The following is a 22483-nucleotide window of genomic DNA, read 5'->3' on the forward strand; positions in this document are numbered from 1 at the left end:
CAAACCTCCTTCTACTACACTTCCTTGTGCCAGTCATGGCTTACACCTGCGTTGCCTCCGCCAATGACATTTGAGAGAAATATTGACATCGATATGACATAAGCCTTCTCCCACGAGTGATTGCCTCCCTTTCCTTTGTCAACAGAAGAATGGTTTATTATTGCCAGTTTTGGCCTCCTCAGCGCCTTCACTCTCTGCTACATGATCATCAGAGCCACAGCTAGCTTGAAAGCTAACGAGTAAGTATAATGATTGTTCAGTTTGTTCTTCTGGTTTATGTTTTTGGGTGATGGGGAAAAACATTGATAATTTTTTTTTAAGATCGAGAAAACAGGTTTCCATAGCACAAGCACCATTTTCAAACTGATGCCAATAGCACCACATCTAATAAAACTGTGATGAGCACAGTTCATAAATCAGTAATTCAGGAGACAAGGTGTGACAATTAAAACCTAAAGGTTTTAGCTGACCACAAGCTCATTGTGAGCCAACAGTGGTATACAGCAGCCAAAAAATACTAATGCTTTTTTTACATTGCATGTGTTACTAGAAGACAAGTGAGAGAAAACAGCACAGTGAGTAGCTATAAAATGGTCAGGGAGTCCACAATTAATGTCACTGAAGGAATAGGCAAAAGAACTGGGAATGTGTAGTCTAGAGAAGTGAAAGCAACAACCACTTATTTACTACTGATTTACCTACTTCATGTCAGGCACAGTGCAAAATGCTGGGGATACAGAGAAAGGCAAAAACCAGTCCCTGCCATCAAGGAGCTCACAGTCTAATAGCAGAGGTAACATGCAAACAACTGTGTATAAATGAGTCATGTGCAGGATAAGGTGGAGATCTTCAACAAGAGGCAGACCCTGGCATTAAGGGCATCAGAAAAGACTTCTTGTACAGGTGGGATCTTGAAGAAAACCAGGAGATGAGTGGGACCAAGGGAGTGCAGGAGAGTCTTAAAATACTTAAGGGTTCTTCAGCAGCCTGAGGGAGAAGTCAAGCACGCTTTGTTTGCCTCTATACTATAGAACTGGGAGTTTTATGAGATGGGAGGAGGAGTGCTGGATGTGCAGTTAGAATCACAGCTCTGCCACTTACTGTCGTGTGGCCTTGGGCAAATCCTTCTCCTCTCTGGGCCTCAGTTTCTTCAGCTTTAGGGCTATGGACTAGATGATTGCTGAGTTCTCTTCTACTTCTAAATTTAGATGGGTGGGTAGGGAGAAACAGAGAGACAGAGACAGAGACAGAATTGAAGCACTGACTACAAGCTAGTCACCATGCTAAGCACTGGGGATAGATGCAGACAAGCAAGCCATCTCTGTCCCCCAGGAGCTTGCATTCCAGTGGGGGAAGATGTCACATAAAAAAGAGCTAGAAGGTGGCCGGCTGTCAGGGAACAAGGCAGAAGGATAGCATATGGGGCATGGCAAGCAGACTGCCAGAAGTAGGACAGAGGCCTGTGTCCTGGCAAAATAAAGCCAAGGTTTACTTCTGTTAAAGTCAGGGATCCCAGGGATGGTATCCAAGTTTTGGTGGAATGGAGGCAGACTCCAGCAAGATAAGGCAAAGGTTCCCCTCTCAGAGCTGAGTGGCCCGAGAACAATGATACCTATAGAACAACCTACTTCACAGAGTGGTCATGGGGCTCAAATGCAATCGTGTTTGTAAAACCTGGTGCAAACTTTACCTAAATAAATGTCAAAAGGGGGGCAGCTAGATGGCGTAGTGGATAGAGCACTGGCCCTGGAGTCAGGAGTACCTGAGTTCAAATCCAGCCTCAGACACTTAACACTTACTAGCTGTGTGACCCTGGGCAAGTCACTTAACCCCAATTGCCTCACTAAAAAAAAAAATTAAAATAAAATAAATAAATAAATGTCAAATAGTTGTAGTCATAAGCAAGTCTCTAGTCATTGGACCTGATCAAATAGAAAAGGTCTGTCAGAGGTCTCATAAATGGTTTTTTTGCGTTGGGTTAGAATTCCTTTAAGTTTCTTCCAGTTCTGAGACACTATGATTTTCCAAGAGCAACCTTCCCCAGCAACAAGAAGTTATTTTTATGTTATTCAGTGTGATTAGTGCTTTGCTGTATAAACTATTACCAACATCCATGTGACTTATTTACAAATGAAAGCAACATTTGGGCATTGCTCAGCATTTGCTCCATGGTGGTTAAGATAAAAACTAATTTCTTAAAATTTTTGGTTAGCTGTGTCCTAATCCCCCTTCATCATTTACATCCAAACAACTAAATAGATTAATCAGATATAAGAATGTCAATCTGCTATAACAATCAGGAAGATAAGCATCTTTCTCTATACTAATTGACCTGGTTTTATTCTTTCAACTAAAAATAGGCTTAAGCAGTTGAATTTGTTGGTTCTCTGTAATGTTAAAAAGGAAAATTTTCTTTAGTTTTATCAAAACCGAAATTGCTATTTGTTAGGGATCTTCCAACTTTTAAGTAGGCTATCTTAAATAAGATTTAGCAGCTCAATTAATTTGCTTATTTTGAATCATGTATGAAACTAACATGTAAGCTGGGCAGACTCCACAAGATATAATTTTAGTTAAAATAAGATATTCTGTAATAGCCGTACTGAAGTTCTCTTATAGATAAGGCAAGTAACAAGTCAGTAATACTTGCTTTTTAAAATATCCTTGAAACTAAGGTTATCTCTTTACTCTTGTGTAGTACAGAACTCCCAGATCTTAACAACATAATTGTACAAGTACTTAAGGATTTGAGCCTTTTTTCTAAGTAAAGTTTTAGGTTTACTTACAGGCACCCCTTCTGCCTACACATACTGAAATGGATTAGTTTTTTGTTTGAGTAAGGATGCTGTCTAGACTTACCTTAAAATAGCAGCATGATAACAGTGCCTACCCCATGTCTGGGATCCAAAGCATACTGTCCTTACCTTGAGAAATAATGGACTATGTGCATATTTGTTAGAGAATTTAATTATGAATTAAAATCCATCCAACAGCCATCAAAGGCCCACTAAAGAGAGTTGATATTTTAAAGTATCAGTCTAATGGACTTGGTAGCTATTCATTTTTCTAAATCCTCCAAGATCAATTTCCTTATTGAATTAAATGATTAGAAATCAGCCTCCATAAAGGACCTACTTAGCTGGCCTATTATGGGGTAGATGACCCATTATGGGGTAGATGCCCCCAGGTTTTCAAATGAGATTATATCAAGCACTTTGCAAACTCTAAAGGCCCATACAAATGTTGATTATTATGATTCTCAACATCTGTGACTACATAGTCCAAATTCTCTCAAATTTTAAAGGTTTTGTATACAGGTCTAGTGATCAGCTTTATTACTCAAGGACTAGCCCATTTAGAATGGGTGCACCAGAGATTTTGCTATCAGATTTTTTTTCAGCCACTACAACAAAGCCTTTGTCGTACACACAAACAACTTCATTGAGTTACTATAATCAAATATTTGAAGTGTTACTTTCTTTTGTAAAACTCATCAGAGACCTTCTCTGCTACTATGTTATCTAATGTCTCTATACCAGAACCCACCTGATAAACTCCTACTTTTAGTTCCAAGAAAAGTTTATCTATATATATTCAGATGTATTCTTTTGTAAGAACAAATTATGCCCAGTGTCTTTCTTTTTGTCTTGTTTACTATCCAGCAATAGAAGTTATCTTAAGTGCCTGTCTGGGTTCCAATTCGATCCATCAGAAATTAAAATACTTTACTGTAGAAGAGAAGAGAATTCATTTTCTTTTTCAATAGCATTATTAGACTCGTAGCTTGAGGAAAACGTTTAACAAACAGTATTACCTTGATTTCAGCAAAGGGATTGACAGAATCACTAGAGAAATGTGAGGTCAGTGATAGTCATAATGGCTAACATTTAGATGGCACTTAAAGGTTTGCATACAACATCTCATTTCAAGCCTCACAACAACCTTGTGAGGATGGGTATCATTGGTATCATCCCCATTTTACAGATGAAGAAACTAAAACTTAGATTAAGTGACTTGTTTGTGGTTCTAGAGCTAGTTAAGTGCTAGAGGGGGGTGGGATGGGCAAGGTGGAGAGGACAGTTCAGCTCTTTGTAGCTGGTTAAAGGACTGAACACAGGAAATATCCAAATCACCCTGGAGGTAGGGCTCTTCACCTCGCCCTGGCCTGGTTAATGTTTTTATCAACCATTCGGGTGAAGAAATAGAACCTACTGTTAGAAATCTCTGTGTTTAGAGACCTATTGTTAAGCACCTGCTTAGAAATGACATTAGCAATTAATTTAATAACATTTAAATGATACACAGCTTTCAAAAATAGTTTTTTAATTGACCATTTATATCAGAAACTGCTGACATCAGTACTGAAATATTTAACCAATGTAGTTTAATGGTAGGAGACAAACCCAGGAATATGAAGTAATTACACATGATTATTAGAATTAGTTTCTTTCCCCAGAACTCCAGAAAGAAAGGATAAGTGTCCCACCTCCAAAGAAAGTTATTGGGGGATTTTCCCCTTGCTTTAGTATTTAACTATCACAATACTCAATAAATAATAATGGCTAGCATTTATATTGGACTTTAAGGTTTGCCAGGTTTTATACATATATTATCTTATTTAACCCTCACAGCAACTCATTGAGGTAGATGCTATTATTGTCTCCATTGTATAGATGAAAAACTCAGGCTGAGAAAGGTTTAGTGACTTGCTCAGTGTCATACAACTAAAGTAGGTATCAGAGGCAGGATTTGAATTCAGATCTTCTGATTACAAATCTAGCACTCTATCCACTAAACACCAAATTTCTCAGCCTGCATAATCTTTTGGTTCCTCTTAGGAAATACAGATTTTTTTTTTAAAAATAAGCATTTTACTTATTGATCCTCTTTATGTGTGACTAATTGCCTCATGAGAGGCAGCCTGGGATAGTGAATCCAAAAGCCAGCCTTAAAGTGAAGTCCCAGCCCTGACACATATCGGCTGTGTGACCTGAGCAGGTCACAAGAATGGAGACTATAGAGTAGCAGCCAGAGCACATCCATGGGGAGAGATTCCACACCTGTGAGTACTCGGGTCTGGACCAAACAGAAAGACTTGCCTTCTGTGTAAATGGGGGGAGGGTGTTAGACCTCCAGTGCCCAGTCCAGTCTGAAGATTCTGTGTGCACAGACACAAAAACAGTGCCACCTTCTGTCTTCCTGTCATGGGTAAGTGAATGGAGAAATCATTTTCCTCTCCTCACTTGCCCACAGAGAAGACCAAAAATGGAAAAGCCCTTGAAAGGGCATGGAATACTAGGAAAATGTGAGGTGGTATTAAAAGCCTCCTCATAATGATTCAGGCATCCTAGAGTGGATTTGGTAGCGGAGGAAGGATCAGGAAGCGACCACCTTTTTACATATAGAGAAACATGTAGAAAATGTAAAAGTATAGAAAAACACCTGAAAAAACACATAGAAAAGTTTAGAATTGTGAATATAATCCTTTCAAAACACTGAACTTTTATGTCCCATGAAAACCATGTTATTGATTTTCAAGAACTTTGAAATAATACAGTGAAAGAGAGTCCCTTCTATGCATGTGATGACAAGGTGGGAGTAAAAGGTAATAGTATCTGTCCTTCCTTTGCCACCCAAGCTATAATAAACTATTCAGAAACACCTTAAATGTTATAGCTACATTACTTATTTTTCATTTTAAAGCAGTGTCATCATAACAGGAAGTTTACAAATTTCAGTCCTTACTAAGAAAAGCCTCTCAGCTTTTGGTATTTAAATACTTATATTTAGTCAGATAGAAAAACATCTCCCTCTTTGGTTATTTTTCTTCAGCAGCCTTCTCAGAAGGAGAATAGCATAAATCATGGCAAGGTATAAATGGATAAATTAATAAATTAAAGTATTTTCTGTTAAATTTCAATATAATTTCAAGATATTTGTTACTCTTCTAGGTCCCGTGCTAGGTACTCTGAGATCATACAAAGATAAATGAAACACATTTCTTTCACTTTAAGAACTAATAGATGGAGGCAGCTAAATGGCAAAGTGGATAGAGCACTGGCCCTGGAGTCAGGAGGACCTGAGTTCAAATCTGGCCCCAAACACTTGACACTTTCTGGCAGTGTGACCCTGGGCAAGTCACATAACCCCAATTGCCTCACCCAAAAAAAAAAAAAGAACTAATAGATGGGGCAGCTAGGTGGCACAGTGGATAAAGCACTGGCCCTGGATTCAGGAGTACCTGAGTTCAAATCCAGCCTCAGACACTTGACACTTACTAGCTGTATGACCCTGGGCAAGTCACTTAATCCTCATTGCCCTGCCCCCCCAAAAAAATAAACTAATAGAGGGGTTAAGACAAGTATGTAAATAATTAATAACAAAAGTCAACACTTAAAATGCTTTGAGAGGTATAAATTGTTAAAAGTTGTTCAGAGAGGTCCAAGAGATCCAGGGCCTTGAAGGCTGGATAGGGTACTAATGGTGACAAGGTATTAGAGGCAAGAGAAATAACATGTGAACTGAAGCCCAAGATGTGTTCAGGGAGCACCCAGTTTGGTTGAACCCCAGGGTGTGTAGGGGTTGAGTGGGAAGTGAGTCTGGAGAGATCAGAGTAGGGTAGATCTGTTAGGGTCAGAGTACAGTAAACTTTAAATGCCAAGTTTAGGGGGTCTTAGAACTTATCCTGTAGTCAATAGGGAGCCAGGGAAAGATTGTTAATAGGGAAGTGATGAAATTAGAACTGGGCTATAAGACATCAGCAGGAACCAAGCACATGGCAAGTGCTGTACAAGGCAGTTACTGTGGACAGATTTCCCTCATGCCATTGCCTTCTCAACATTACCATGAGTAGCAGTTTAGGAAACTTTTCTAAGGGTGTTTTAAATTCTAGACGGAGCTCTGACTCTAGAACAGCTATGGGGGGGAGCTGTGTACATCTAGAAATGCGTTTGCCACTCAAACCATTCAAATCGGAACCCACTGTTTTTAATAAACAAGTGTTCATCTCAGGAGATATAGTATAAATGATAGGAACTCAGAGCAAAACATTCTGTGCAGGAAAGTATATTGTAAATTAGGGGAAATGTTGCTAAATTTATACAACTCATAATTATATTCTTAATCCCTCAGGAAATCTTTGAAGTATCCTGAAGCTACTAAGAAGCTGGGCTTCAGACCCAGAGTTAATCATTTGCTAAGAAATGCTGCTGACAGTTAATAATACTACCAATTAGTACTGGTCTCACACACACACACACACACACACACACACACACACACACACACACACACACACACACACTCCTTTAGCATTAACTCTGTTCTCACTTTTAGCTTGTGCAATTTCTGTTATTTTAATTGTTATCAGCCATTCTTTAACTAATCCTTGTCTTCTGTCCCTCTCTCCTTTCATCCCACAGAGCAGAATGGTTTTGAAGGAAGAAGTGGTTTCTGACAGCTTTGGAGAGAGAATCTATTTTTATGCGCATCATTTACCAAACATGCCACATAAGCATTTATTTTTAGTACATTTTATTTTTTCATAAAATTGCTAATGCCAAAGCTTTGTATTAAAATAAATAATAAAATAAAGCTGCTGCTGTTGGATTTTCTTTTACTCTCTTCTTTTGAGATAGTGTAGTGTCAAAAACGACTTTACTAATTTAGTTCTGTGAAAGAATGTGTATAAGACCATCTACATAGCCATTTGGGACATTTTCACTTTTACTTTGTCCCAAGTATGACTCAAAGAAATGGTGACTCTGATCAGCTGTAACACAAATACCCTTCTGTGTACGATGTTTTGTCATACTTGTATCTGCAGTTTCACTATGCAAGAAAATGAAGATTTTGCCATGTCTGATTTGAAACCATTTTCGATCCATTCTCATACCAGTAGATACAGTATTGGGGAAACTTCTTGGTGATTAAGAGTTGAAACATTCCCAGATTCATAGAATCTCAGTTGGAAAAGATCTTGGAAGTCACCTAGTCCAATGTGGCCTCCCTAAAATTCCCTCCTAAAGCATCCACATCAAGTGGTCATTCAGCCTTCCATTTTCTGCTGTTGAATTATGTACCTCTGTGGAAATCAATACAGTCAATGATGGGGCTTAGTAGTTCTTATCACATGCCAACCAGGAAGATGCTGATGGACCATCTTAAATTCATTTGACTTTATAGTACGAATGGAATCAACAGTTTTTCCATCTGCATCTGTAACCACAGAAAACTGGCGCTATCACTTTGGCCTCGGAAGCACTGTGAGAAGCAAACTGACCTCTTCCTACACCTGGTTTTATTTCCATGGAAAGCCAAGGTGTTATTTATTCTCCTTACTCTTCCATGCTGCACTACTATATGGAGAACAGAAGTGTTTTCATTCTAAGTTACAGGACCAAACTTCAGTAAAGTGACTGATAAAAGATACAGTGATATTTAATGATATAGTCCCAGCAGGACTAACATTCCCCTTTTCACGGTATTTCAAGTGTTTATGCCTGAATTTTAGAGTCTGAGCAGAAAATAAGAAGTAAACAAATTAGCATATGTAAATTCTTGGTCTGAGCATAAAACTTCCATGCTGTAGCTATAAGGCATGAGTTTTTTTTTTTTTTAGTGAGGCAATTGGGGTTAAGTGACTTGCCCAGGGTCACGCAGCTAGTAAGTGTCAAGTGTCTGAGGTCGGATTTGAACTCAAGTACTCCTGACTCCAGGGCCGGTGCTCTATCCACTTCGACACCCAGCTGCCCCAAGGCATGAGTCTTAATAGTATGGGGTTACTTCACCTACTTCATGGCTAGAGAATTACTAGTAATTGAAGCTAGAACTTGTTGTTTGTGACTTTCAATGGGAAAATGAAGTCTTTTTCCCAAGGTTACACAAATAGTGTTGGTTTGGGGGCAGCTAGGTAGCACAGCGGATAAAGCACCAGCCCTGGATTCAGGAGGACCTGAGTTCAAATCCGGACTCAGACACCTGACACTTATCAGCCGTGTGACCCCGGGCAAGTCACTTAACCCTCATTGCCCCACAAAAAAAAAAAAAAAAGGAAAAAAAGAAAAGAAATAGTGTTGGTTTTGGAATCCAAGAACCAGGGTTCAAATCCCAACGTTGCCACTTATTGTGTGATTTTTGCACAAGTTCCAGCCTCTCTGGGCCTTCATTATTTCCATCTGTGAGACGGAGATGAACTAGACCAGTGGTGTCAAACTCAAAAACATCCCTGTAGCAGTGTATTCACTTAGAAAACCACAAATTAAGATTCTCTGTGTTGTATTGATTGTTGTATTTTAATCTGCACCTGACCACACTTCAGAGATCTGATCCTCCCCATCCCCAGTGAGTTGGACACCTCTGGACTAGATGACCTCCAAGGGTCCCTTCCAGCTCTTAAATCTATGATCCTGTGTCTCCAGGTATTTGGACTCCAAACCCAGCGCTCTTTCCAGTACACCACAGCTGCTTCTCGGGGTTTTTAATGTATTATCAGGCTTTTAGTTTTTGCTTATTCTAGTTTTCAGGTAGCCAAGAAAACTTTTTGGAAGATAGAATTTAATTTTTAAAATGTAATGGAGATAGATTTTTTTTTAATTGGCACCATGGGAATTCCAGACAGCAGCCAAAATCTGAATCCAAATACTGTTGCTTAATTCAGAACAGATGCCATCAGTTGAAAAGGCAGTCTTATAATTAGAACCAAAATGTGTGAGGTTCAATAATTATTAACATTTTTAAGCAAGAGAATTAAATATCAGTTTAACACAGAATAAAATTGTTTCTAATCTGAAGGCCCAGCTTGCAAAGACTTTCACCTAGCACAATTTAGGACTGGATGCTTACAAAATGCAGTGTTTTAAAAATGAATAGTCTTTCCTAGGAAAGTGTGCTCTAGTGTGATATGCCTATGCTAAGGAGAAGTTTTAATGTTACTCATACAGGGTTGGGGCGGGGGGGGGGGGAGTTCATTTTATCCCAACCAACAGCATCAGGTAACTAAAGTGAATCAGAAGAGGATAAAATATCATTTCTCTGACAATGAATTCACTTATCAGGGCAGAGCACTGTGCCCCATGATGGTGGAGTTATAAAGATAATTAGGATGTGGGCCCTACACTAATGGATCTGATAGCCAAGCAACCAGATTGTGACCATAGAGTTTTAAAGTCACATTAAGAAGATATCGTGGGGGCAGCTAGGTGGCGCAGTGGATAGAGCACCGGCCCTGGAGTCAGGAGTACCTGAGTTCAAATCTGGCCTCAGACACTTAACACTTAACTAGCTGTGTGACCCTGGGCAAGTCACTTAACCCCAATTGCCTCACTTAAAAAAAAAAAAAGAAGAAGATATTGTAATGACTTCTTAGCTTGTATACAGCTGGAATACATGACTTTGCCTGAGCCCAGATCATCAACTCTTGAGGTCATCCAGTCCAACTATACAGTAATACCTCTAGAGCAGAGGTGGCAAACATGGAGATTTAAAATGCAGTTTGGAAATATTTAGCATAAGTCAATATTCATCTGCCTGGATCCTCACATATGGATGAGTTTGCCATGACTGCCCTACAGCATCCCTGACAAGTAGTCATGCACCTTTCACTTGAACAAGTCTTCAAGGGATAGCGGATCCACTATGTCTTGAGGCCTTTCCACTTTTAGACTGCTCTTGTTTTTAGGAAGATTTTCCTATCAACTTGACATCTTCCTCTCTGTAGTTTCTGCTCTGGCCTCTAGAACTACCCACCAGACCTAAGCAAAACTTCTTCAAGGCAGTCTAGTACAGTAGAAAGGGTTCTGGATTTGGATTCAGAGGACCTGGGTTCAAAATACCTATGTGATTTTGGACAAGTTATTTAAACTCTCAAGGCCTCATGTTTAAAAAGATGGGGGTTGGTTAAAAAAAATTTTGGTACCATTTTTCATCACAGGTTTTGGTTTTCAGGAATACCTAAGGTGCCAAAATAGAAAGTCTCTAGGAAAGTATCTGAAGTAGATGAAGTTCTCTTCAGGTTTTTTTTTTTTTAATTTTTTTTTTTTAGTGAGGCAATTGGGATTAAGTGACTTGCCCAGGGTCACACAGCTAGTAAGTGTTAAGCTTCTGAGGCTGGATTTGAACTCAGGTACTCCCGACTCCAAGGCCAGTGCTCTATCCACTGTGCCACCTAGCTGCCCCAAAGTTCTCTTCAGTTTTCTTGCTTTCTTCAGCAAAGAGTAACACTAGGATAGTAAGGTCTTCATAAAGCCCTTGAGCTGGTTTTGGATGTTAATTCCTCATGTTTTAGGTTGAATAAATATGTAGCAATGTTATAACAGACTAGATGGGAACTGTTCTTCCATTGGATGTGAACTTCAGTCTTGCTTACTACTCAATACAGTTTGCATTATCAACTATGATAGCCATTTTCTGTTCAAGTTAGAGTCTGAAATAAGAAAATGGCATGTACAACTAATGGTTTCATTGTCCAGAATTTGTAATAAATACCATTTACAGATTGTCTATCACCCCTGCATCTAAGTGATTAAAGAGCCCATTGCTTTTGTGAAGACCCAAATTTCTCAAAATAGCCAATGTATAGAAGCAATGTATGGCTTACAATTCAGAGACTTAATCATACTTTTGCACTTCGCATACTTGTAGCCTTACTAACCTCATGGTTTTTATTATAAATTCCACATTATGCAATTCCATAAAGCTAAGCTACTAAATATAACCCAAGCATGAAATCTACAGTTTGATCTGTACCCATTCCAATATTTCCTTGGACCTATAAATAGTCTGTGCTTCCCAATAAAATCCATCCATCCCTCCCTGTAAAATTTAGCCATTTGCTCCATCCCTGGGAAATACAAGGAAAGATTTTCCTTCTCATACACATCAAATGTGCCCAATTGGAGGATTATAGTGCAGGTGATTCAAAAAAATATTCATGGTTAGACTTTGTTTCAAAAGTTGAGCATGTCCTACCACCTCCAAAAAAAAGTCTTGAGAGATGTATGTAGATCCTAGCTTTGGTCCTCAGCAACTAGTACTTATAAGTAGTAATGAATCCTAGAGGAATCTACCACTCTACCTTAAGGGTATAGGTGCCTTAGTAGACCTTTTACTTGGAGCCAACCCCAAAAGCTAGATACGATGTGTTCTGATTTACTCCAAGTTTTTGTCTGATGACCTCTCAGACATTACCAAAAATGACTTGCACATGAGAAATAATGTCAGTGCTTGTCAGGAGGGATGTATATGAGCAGAAGAGGAAGTAGGTGGGCAAGAGTGAAGAATGGACAGCCTGAATGCTATACTGGTATCCATAAAAATAATAAAAGAACCAGAGAAAGACCCTCAGCACATTGAGTGACCAGTCGGTCCCTCAGTGGAAAATTTATGGAAAGACATGAACAGGAAATGCATGGAATAATGTTATGATATGCATCAATGAAGGTACTACCCACACTGATAAGACTGCATATCCCTCAAAGTAGACCTCTCAAAGGGCTAAAGTGGTTTGATGTTTCCATCATGATTGGAAAAAGACAATTTAGCTTGGTAGACTTTTAAAGGTTGGGTGAATCGTTATGCATTTAATTCTTCATCACATTGAATACTAAGGTTGCTAAATAATGTATGCATGGAAATGTCATTTTCCCCTTGATATCACTGCTGGAAACTATTCTTTAATAAAAGGGCAAGTGTCTTGAGACCATGTTTGGGGTTGTAGTGTGCAGTCTCCAAGACAAGGCCAGGGGGAAAAAATGGTTCATGCACAGCGATTATTGTGATAAATCTAAAAGAGAGGCACCGTCGCCATCAGCTCTTCACTGAAGAGCTTCCTTCTCAGTTCTATATCAAGTCGATTTGTAACCTAAAGGACAGAGAACACAAAACACAGCTGGTGCTAGAAGCAAGGGCAAGCTAAAGGGGATGGCCCATTCCTGTAATGCCAACTACTGGAGGGCTGATGCTGGCAGATCTCGAGTGGGGGAGTTCTCAGCTTCGGTGGATTATGCTGATCAGGGATCTGAACTAAGTTCAGCATTAAAAGAGTGAGCTCTTAGGGCAGCTAGGTGGTGCAATGGATAGAGCGCCAGCCCTGGATTCAGGAGGACCTGAGTTCAAATCCGGCCTCAGACTCTTGACACTTACTAGCTGTGTGACCCTGGGCAGATCATTTAACCCCAATTGCCTCACCAAAAAAAAAAAAAAAAAAAAAAGAAAGAAAGAAAAAAAGTGAGCTCTCAATTTCAGGAGACCACTAGGTTGCCTAAAGAGAGGCAAACTGGCCCAGGTCAGAAACAAAGCAGGTCAAGGCTCCTATGATAATCAATGATGGGGGGCAGCTAAGTGGCGCAGTGGATAGGGTGCTGGCCCTGGAGTCAGGAGGACCTGAGTTCAAATCTGGCCTCAGACACTTGGCACTTACTAGCTGTGTGACTCTGGGCAAGTCACTTAACCCCAATTGGCTTAGCATTAAAAAGAGAGAGAGAGAGAGAGAGAGAGAGAGAGAGAGAGAGAGCTGCTGATAATCATTGATGGGATTGGGCCCATGAGTAGCTTTTACTTCTAGCCTGGGCAAGATAGAGACCCAGTCTTTAAAATAATGATAACATTAACAAAAAGTCAATACTGGTATTCCCCTTCTCCCATTAGGATAACAGACAGCAGATACAATGTTAGTCCCAGTGTCTCCTTTGAAGCATATTGAGAGCTACTACTTAGTGAAACAAAAATGTAATAATATGTGCTACACTTTACATGAGTAGCACATTCCAGAAAAGATGTGTGAGTGAACCTCATTAATGAATTGAATTGTATTAAAGGCACTAGAGAAACCTGTTGTTTAAAGGGATAGCAAAGGTAAATCTTTTTGTAAAGCTGAATGGTCACCCCCTGACGTATAGGTTTTAACATATGCCATTTACTTCAAGGATCTATGATTCTGTCACTGTGATCCCTCCTCCAACAGAGATCACAGCCCTTCTGTGAGTTAGCAGACAATCTTTGAGAGCTGTTGGGTCATGAATGTATCAGGTATGCTTATACTGTATTGGTGTGGATAGCTTCTGTGCTGTCCCCATATGAAAAGCAAAGAACTGAAATGGATATTTGAATTCATGTGATGCTTCAGTGAGAATACATTTCTCTTTCTCCCCTGTGTCCCTGTGGCATTCATGCCTAATTCCTGACCATCTTTTTGCTCTCCTTTTTTTTACTTTTTAGGTGGGCACTTCTTTCATCGGAACTCTTTGTCCCCTCGAAGCCTGGTTTACGAGAGCGAATTCTCCATGATTGAGCCTTCCTTGGACATGTATGATGACAACAAAACCTGAAGAAACCTTGATGTTTGGGGTCACTCTTTTGTTGGTTTCTGATCATTCTTCTTTTGTATTCTTCTGTTGGTGTCTTGTCCTGGAGGAGGAGCTGCTGCATTTCCCACATGGGGGTTGGGTTTCCAGGCTAAGATCCAAAGTTCACCCCAAGATGGGACTACCCTGCAACAATGCACCATCACACATTGCCCTTCCACGGTTGTCCAATCTCACAAGAGGAGTGAGCTACAACTGGATACAAGAGGCTTAGCCCTGGCTCCCCAGGGTCGTTGTGTGCTGAAGATGTCTTCTTTTTTTTAAAATAAGCATGTACTGCTCTGTGTGAGTGGAGTTTGCCTTTCTAATAGTCCTTGTGATCAAGAGTTCCATTGTGTGCCCAAATCTACCAGGTGATGTGTGTTGGCTTTTTTCCAGTAAAGAAGATAATGAGCTGCTGCCCAGATCTCTCTCCATTATCTCCTTTCTCTTTTTGTGACAAGGCCTCTTTCTGAAGGGACTGGGGAAAGGCCATGTACCTTTGTCCTTGTCACATGACTACTGGCAAAGTGGCCTATCCTTAGAGCCATGATGGGTGCCAGCAGTGAAGAATGGACAGCCATCCACATGTTCATTTTCCAACTTCCATTTTTGAGCATGAAGTCACTTTTCCAGTCACTGGAATGTCGCTCCAGCCGTGCCTGCCAGCCCACGTTCTAAGGGAGATGGGACAAACATCCCTGTTCTTTTTGGTTGGTTCCTAAGTACTTGGAATCTCACGCAGGACGGCCAGTGGTTAGTGGATTCTTTTCACTGTGGGGTTAAACCATCCCATTCTCTGGTATGAGAGCAAATGAATACCACTCCCTGGTCTGGTTTGGTGTAGCAACAGTCTCTCTCCTGCCAGTACTTATAATGGAAAAGAAGACAGCAAAGTGGGACAAACAGGGAAGCTTACATATAGACATGCAGAAAGGAGGCATCTTGTATTCTTTTGTCCAGCAGGAAAAAAAGGAAATGCTCTCTTAAAGCAAAAACAATAAGGTTTGAGACAAGAAAGACATGTATGTGTGTGTTTGACACCTAACTGCCAGCATCCTTTGATGAGCAAATCAACCCAACATATCTATGCACCTTTTGCTATACTAGTTTAATCTGCTTCTCCATTTTAATCAAAGTTACTGTATGGAAAGTTACCGATGCTTTTGTATCATTATGTGAAGGAAAATTTGCATCTCTGTACATCTTGACTTAGTTCTAACGGGGAACCCAAAGAAAGGACTCCTCTGCCTGATTACTTTTATGGAATCTGTAGAGCATACATTGAAGAGGGGTACTTGCTTTTTTCCATATGCAACCAGTCATTTTTAGCATGTGTCCTACTCTATATAACGTGTTGAGGCTGTGACTTAAACACAAACAAAACCCTCAGTTTCAATCAAAACCCTCGGTGAAGTGAGGCAGTGATATTCTAGCAGAAGAGCCTTCCCTGACCTAATTCCACGTCTCTCCTCGTTATAGCTTGAGGCTGGAGAAAGGCAGACTTTTAAGGAATCGATGGATTCATATTTTACCGTTACTGAGCTAGGTGTGGTCTGATTGTTGGTGGGGGAAGGAGAGTTCCTTTTTATTATGCTCCTTATACTGTATAAATATTTTTTAGGGACTGGGTTTTAAAACAAAATGCAGGTTTGGCAAGGGAAGCCTTGACATTGTGGGTGGGCAGTTTCAGAGCAAAGTCAGTAATCATCATAGCTCAGTTATAGGGACCAGGGTGAGGGTGAGGGAGACCAGCCACCCAGTTTGGCTGGGAAGAAGCTTTCATTCAGTGTCTCAGTCATTGTTGGCTATGCAGCACCTAGGGAGCTCTTCCAGAAGAGCTACTTAGACTAACCTCAAATTTCAAACTGAGCCCCAGTTTTGTGAAAATGGTGGCCTTCTTTCTGTGCGAGCAAATAAAGAAATATCAAGTTCTCCATTGGAGAAGTGGACCTGAAAAAGTCAGTAGTGAAGACATGTAACTAAAGGGTGTCAGTCTTGACTTCAAGCAATTCCTTGGACTAAAGGAACTCTTGCCCAGGGAAAACTCAATTGCCATTCATACCACTGGGCTAGATGCCTCATCACCACTCTCTTTGGAACAGATTTCTCTGAGCAGAGTCGGGCTGGGCATGGTTTCCTCTCCAGGGGTTGGATTTGCCCATCTAGGACTCTTCTCTGGTTCTGCAGTGTTACCAGATTGACTCTTGTATCACCAGCAGAGTGGCTATCAACAACAGAAAATATGCCCATCTAATTTCAGAATTTCCTTCAAGAAAATGAGGTGCTTGGAGAAAGAAAATGAATCCAAATGGGGTGGTGGAGGGGGAGCCACTTGAGAAACAGACTAACTCCAGTAATCCCTCATTTTTACCACATTCTTCCCATCCTTATTCTGCACTCCATTTTCCCAGGGACAGTCAGAATCAGCCTATCCAAGTGTGCCTCATCATCAGATAGTTGGCCACCAAGTAATGATATTTTTTTTTTCAGCCTCAGCCATCCATGAAGAGCCTCTACTAATGTGTAAAGAGGTTTCAAACTGCACTGGTGGAGAGGGATGGGTTACCCACACTGATGAAATCGCCCCTCCCTTAAGTATTAAAGTGTTCTGAACCGCAGTATTCCCTGAGCCAGGGCTAACTGCGAAGCTGCTTCCTCCTCTGGCATTCGGTGGCTCCAGTACTATGGCCCCATGGGCATAAAATATTGGGATTAAGCCATGCAACAGGTGCTGATCAGGGGAGCCAGTAAATGAGTTGCTGGGTCTCAGTAGCTTCCTGAGGAAGAAGCTACCTTGGAGCCCTTTCCAATGCCCTTCCTCTGCTTCTGTACCACCTGGTACAGCCCCTGAGTACCTTGAACTGTTGATTCTACAGCTGATTCGAGAAAGTGGATAAAGGAAGCATGTTTCTTGTCAGCAAGCATGTTCTTTTTTTTTGCAAATCCCTGGGCTAACTGCTATACTTATAAGGCCCCCAGTGGTGTTAGTGGAGTTGTTTCCTCCCTAACTAGGAAAATTCATTCCTTCAGAAACATCATAGGAGAGAAACAAGCTGCCATTGCTTTTGTTCTCTTTAAGTTATGCTACCCACAGAATGCAATCATATGAATATGATGGTGGGATTGCCAACCAAATGCACTGACAAGTATGAGCAACGTCACTCTTTTGCAGGAAGAATTGGCTGTTTTCAATTAGCTCTTTCCCATCTGCTTTGTAAGAGTTGAATCCTGTCCTATTTGTATGGTCTTCTTACATTTGAGATATTTCACTGACTGTATTCAGTATTTATTGGTGGTCATACGTGCATCTTATTGCTAGACATCTCTAATCTCTAGGCAGCTATTTCTAATGCAGAGAAGCAGGCAGGTTCCATGTAAAAGGGCCTTGGGTCTTGCTGTTCTCCCTCAGCCTCCTGTTGATTCCAGTGCTGGATCATTTACAACTGACTGCTGTGACTTCGGATTCCCTAAATCAAATTCATTGTTCCAATTTGCAATCCCAGGCCCATTCTTGGCCAATCAGGAAACCTAGCGATTTACTTAATCTTGTGAGTGCCACCTGCATTCTTATCTAATCACTAATGACTTCCTTTCTTCCTAGACCATGAGGAAAGCAAAGAAGTTCAAAACAAGTAAAGCCAGGGATCCTATCTCCTCAAAAATGATACAAAGATTAAGTCCTTCCATGATATGCTTATAGATGTTAAACGGTGACCCAAACATAGAAATAATTCCCTTTCTATAGTATTTTACAGTTTATAAAGCACTTTCCTCACTACAATCCTGTAATATAAGTAGTTTCAAGTATGATTATCCCCATCATCTAGATGAGGAAACAATATCAGAAGTAGAATGATTTGCCTAGGGTCACAGGGCTAGAGAATGCTTGAACCTAGACTTAAACCTAGGCTCCTGACCCTAATAATAGGTTCTTTCTGGCACAACAGACTAACTCTGGTCCCCATGAGCTACTTGCATATATATATATAATTTCCTCCCCAAAGTGCAACATGCATGGTGTTGGAGAGAAAGTCCTGAACTTGGAGTAAGAAGTACAAAATCCAAGCTCTGTTACTTACTCTCTGCATGACATTAGGCAAATCACTTAACCTCTCTGAGCTTCATGTTCCTCTTTTATAAAAATGCTAACAAGAATCTCCCTATTGTCTATTTTAGAAAAAAAATACAATGCAGACATAGACCAGTAGATGTGCTTGCTATCTCTGCAGGAATTCTCCAAAGGCAACCTCTGTTAGGGAAAGAAATATAAACCTTGAAAATGATAGCATGTTTCCCTAGAAATCCAATGACAGTATTTGAAGCCCCACAGGGCCAGATATTATTAAGATTTGTAAATGATTGAACTCAAAGTCCACTCAGTCCTTAGAGGAAATATATGCTAACCGCAAATTCTAATAATAACTGATGGCTGGTGTTTTAAAGATTACAGGAGGCATATATATATATATAATTTGAAACTCACAATCCATAGTCCATGAGGTAGTTAATACAAATATTACTATCCCCATTTTACAGATGAGGAAACTGAGGTAAAAGAGGTTAAGTGATTTGCCCATGATCTCACAGCTAGGAAATGCCATTCTTCCTTAGAGAAGGTTAGCTTTAATTCAAAAAAGACAAATGCCCTCCCCTTTCTGATGACATGGATATCAGCTGCTTTGAGAATGAAGTTGTTTTCCCCCTTCATGTCTACCAACCTATTTACTCAGTATCTTAAAATCAACTAGCTCTTTAATAGGTCAGGTACATGGCCATGAGAAAGTCTGTGGAAGAGAAGCTGGAAAATGCTTCTTGGACCATAAACATTCCTATGATGTTCACTGATTGCTTAGTGTACTACAAATAGTAAAAGCTTAATAAATGCTCATGGAATGTTGAGTTAATATGAGTGGGGTTAGAACCAATTTTCTGGATAACAAGAAATGATAATTCACATGATGATAGTGCTTTTAGATTTTCAAAGCACTTTTCTCCTCTAAGGGAAGTACTACAAGTGTTACTATCCCCAGGACACCAAGGGACAGAAACAAAAATTATTTGCCCAAGGCCAGATGGCAGTGAGTGTCAGTCTTGGGATCTGAACCAATATCCCCTGACTCCAAGTCCAGGGTGCTTTCAACTACTCTATACTGCCTCTCAAGAGAACCGAAAAGGCTACATTGGGCATTGTGGGCAAAATGACAATAGAATAAAGACCAAAACAAAATAGGGTGAGGGAGAAAAAGGCAAGATCTGTTTCTGCATTTGGGAAATGGAATTGTCTCTTCTTGATTTGTGAAGCAGCAGAAAGAGGAAAGTGAAGACCACCAAATTCTCAAGAGTCCTTGTGCGTGGATATGTAATTTACTCAGTACTCTTGGGTTCTGTCCCCACATCTTTTCCATTAACTTGCCATGTGGCATGTCACTTAACTTCCTTGGCCTTACCTACCATGTCAGGTCAACCATCCTTGTGTTAAGGAAGAGGTTGAAGAGATGCCCTGGAAAAGGGGAGGTAGAAAGGCAAGTCAATTCAAGAAAGCCAATCTTCAGTAGTCTGACCTAGACACTGCCCTTTGTGGAATCATACTTTCTTGAGGTGGGCAGTAAATCCTTGGCATGTCACCCTCTGCAAATGCCCATGTTTTACCCCATGTGGTTCAGAAAGGAGCACCATTTTCCTTCAGGTGCCTCTGGGGAGTTTTAGGCACCTACCATAGCATCTAATTCTCCAGTGGAGAGATCCAACTGGCTCTTCCAGCCAGCAGGTCTTTTGCTGACCATGCACCACAACTAAATCAAGTACTTTGTGGAGCTCCCACCAATCTCTGATCTTGGCCATGTACACTGTCCCCTAGTCTGTGCATATCCCAGACTTTGTCTCACCTTCTGCACCCAGACACCAGCTGCCCCTTCCTGCCTATCCCTTTTGGGAATGCCAACCCTCATTCTGTGATCTGAGACTGAGTGAAGGTGTTTCTTTTCATCCAGTAAGCCCTGACAGCATTGAACAGCACTGAATTTGATTATTCCAAGTTGTTAGCAACTTGATTTGTGAATGCATTCTGTACGGCTCAGGTCCTCGTGTTTCTCTCTACTCTTGACCCAACACAGGGATGAATTAGAAGCAGGAATATATGAATCTCTTGAGAAAAACCAAATGTCTCTTCCTCTGGCCCTGGAGTGATATGAGGGGAAAATTCTCCTCCACACTTGGGACAAATGAGTCATGAGCAATCTTGTGGGGGATTTTCTTTCATAATCGGTTCATTCTGTACCCAGGATTAACAGTAGGAAAAGTTTAAAACAGGCAAGGCCAGAACCTTTGTAGAGTGGGGGGGGGGGAGAATCTTCCATCTGACCAGAATTCTCCAGGCCACAATTTCCTTATGAACATGGCTTGCTGTGCTCTCAGATCAGTAATGCTGGCGCAGTAGAACTGACACATTCCTGATCAATGCACCACTTTGCTTGCTAGGCAAGAGCATGTGTGTCAGGAAGGGAAGGATCAATGACCTTGGTGGGACTTAATTAGCTTTGTCTCAAGCTCAGCAAGGCCATTCACCAGCTACTAAAGACTTTTATGATCATCTGTTCTAAACCCCAGCATTCTTTCTAAATCAGCTGCTTGGGAGCCAGAGACAGTTTTAGTGAATTCTCAAGAGCTATTTTTACATAATTAACAGGATGCAAGAGCTCTTTCTGCTTTCCCTGCTTTCTGCACTGGCCACCTCCTTCCTCTGACTTTCATTTAGACCTAAAGGAAGTCAGTGTGTGCCCCACCAGGATATTACCAGTGACTGAAGAACTTGGCCCAAGAGGCACCACCACTCCTAAAAGTCATAATCCTTTCTTTCTTCTAAGCAAGCATCCTTTTACAGCCTGGACACAAGCAAATGGCTCCACTTCCAAGATTTATGCACCATCATGATCCAGTGCCACAGCTCTGCCTTTGGTGTGAGGTGAATGAGGCTGCAAGTCTGTGTCATGACCTCTTGGGCTAGAAAGAGTAGGTAAGACAGGGCCTCCATCTGGCCAACTAGCAATGGCAAGTTTTGGCAATAACTTCAACTCTCTTCTTCTTCTAAGATGTTATTCAGGGGAAGGACTTGATTTTCAGGGAATGGGGCGATCCTGCACAATTTTCAGTTAGGCTGAGTCTCAGAACATCACCTTCTCTTGGGTATAGAGTGGTCACTGATCCAGCTAAAGGGAGGGACAGAATAGAGGAGAAATGGCTCCACAAAGTAAAATATTAGTCATATAAAAAGGAAGAAAGAGCTACTGCCCAAAGTAGAAAAAAATCCCACTGAAAACCTTGACAACTGTAACCACAAGTCCATTAGGATGAGCTCACATCTAAGGTGCCCCAAGGTCATGCCATGATGAGCCCCTGGCCACAAGGATCCGTGTGAGATATTAAACCCACCAGTTGGGGCTTTGGGTCAGGAAAGACCTGCCAATCTAGGTCACCGATAACTATGCACAAAGTCTAAGAAGGTAAGAGACAAAAAATATTTTTCTACACTAGCACAGGAAACTCTTAGGAGGAGGAGAAGGGTCTTTCCAATAATCCTCAATATGGAAAGCAGCATATTGACTTTGTCCTAAAAGATGAGAGTCAAGATTCTATGCATTTGAAGCTGTATTTACTCCAGAATGGATGGAGACAGAAACAATGGGTATCCTATACTAAAAAACATATGGTTGATAACTGGATAGAATGAGAAGGCCTCTGCCTTGTATTGAGATGGCACCTGCAAGGAAGTTGTGGAAGCCCTTGGGAAATGCAGCTTGACAGCAGTAAAACTCAGTGCACATGTTTTGATGTCAGTATAATACAATAGTGATATTCTGCGGTATATGCTGACAGGTGTATACCTGTGGGTTTGGGTTTGCTAATGTAATACATTTCAATAAAAACCTACTGAAAACCTACTGGTGCCTGATCATGTCCAGTGTTTGACACAGGGGTGTGAGGGGAGAGATGAGGGGATTGGCCCATTTATATTTGTGTTGAGAAGCCCAGGGGATTAGTGTTTCTGTACTTGAGTCCTTGGCTCTTTCCAGTTTGCTCTTGGGAATGCTTAAAGAGCACTCTGGATTTACATGTAATTATAAATATATATATAATATATATGT

At 40.7% G+C, this 22483-nt stretch overlaps 1 protein-coding gene across 4 annotated transcripts in view; it reads left to right on the top strand.

Moving 5' to 3' along the window:
• The window catches only part of RNF130 (ring finger protein 130), a 135415-nt gene extending 113144 nt beyond the window's left edge, over nucleotides 1–22271 (top strand). For 2 of the 4 annotated variants that reach the window (XM_043984723.1, XM_043984724.1), the window contains one exon: nucleotides 14215–22271. In XM_043984723.1, the coding sequence (XP_043840658.1) occupies nucleotides 14215–14324 (110 nt within the window). In that variant the 3' untranslated portion in view covers nucleotides 14325–22271. Of the gene's footprint in view, nucleotides 1–145; nucleotides 240–7421; nucleotides 7592–14214 lie in introns of those variants that run through there. The other 2 variants (XM_043984725.1, XM_043984722.1) reach the window with 2 other exon arrangements.
• Nucleotides 22272–22483: the final 212 nt, after the last annotated feature.

The sequence above is a fragment of the Dromiciops gliroides genome, chromosome 2 (genome assembly GCF_019393635.1).
Source record: "Dromiciops gliroides isolate mDroGli1 chromosome 2, mDroGli1.pri, whole genome shotgun sequence".
NCBI classification, from domain to species: Eukaryota; Metazoa; Chordata; class Mammalia; order Microbiotheria; family Microbiotheriidae; genus Dromiciops; species Dromiciops gliroides.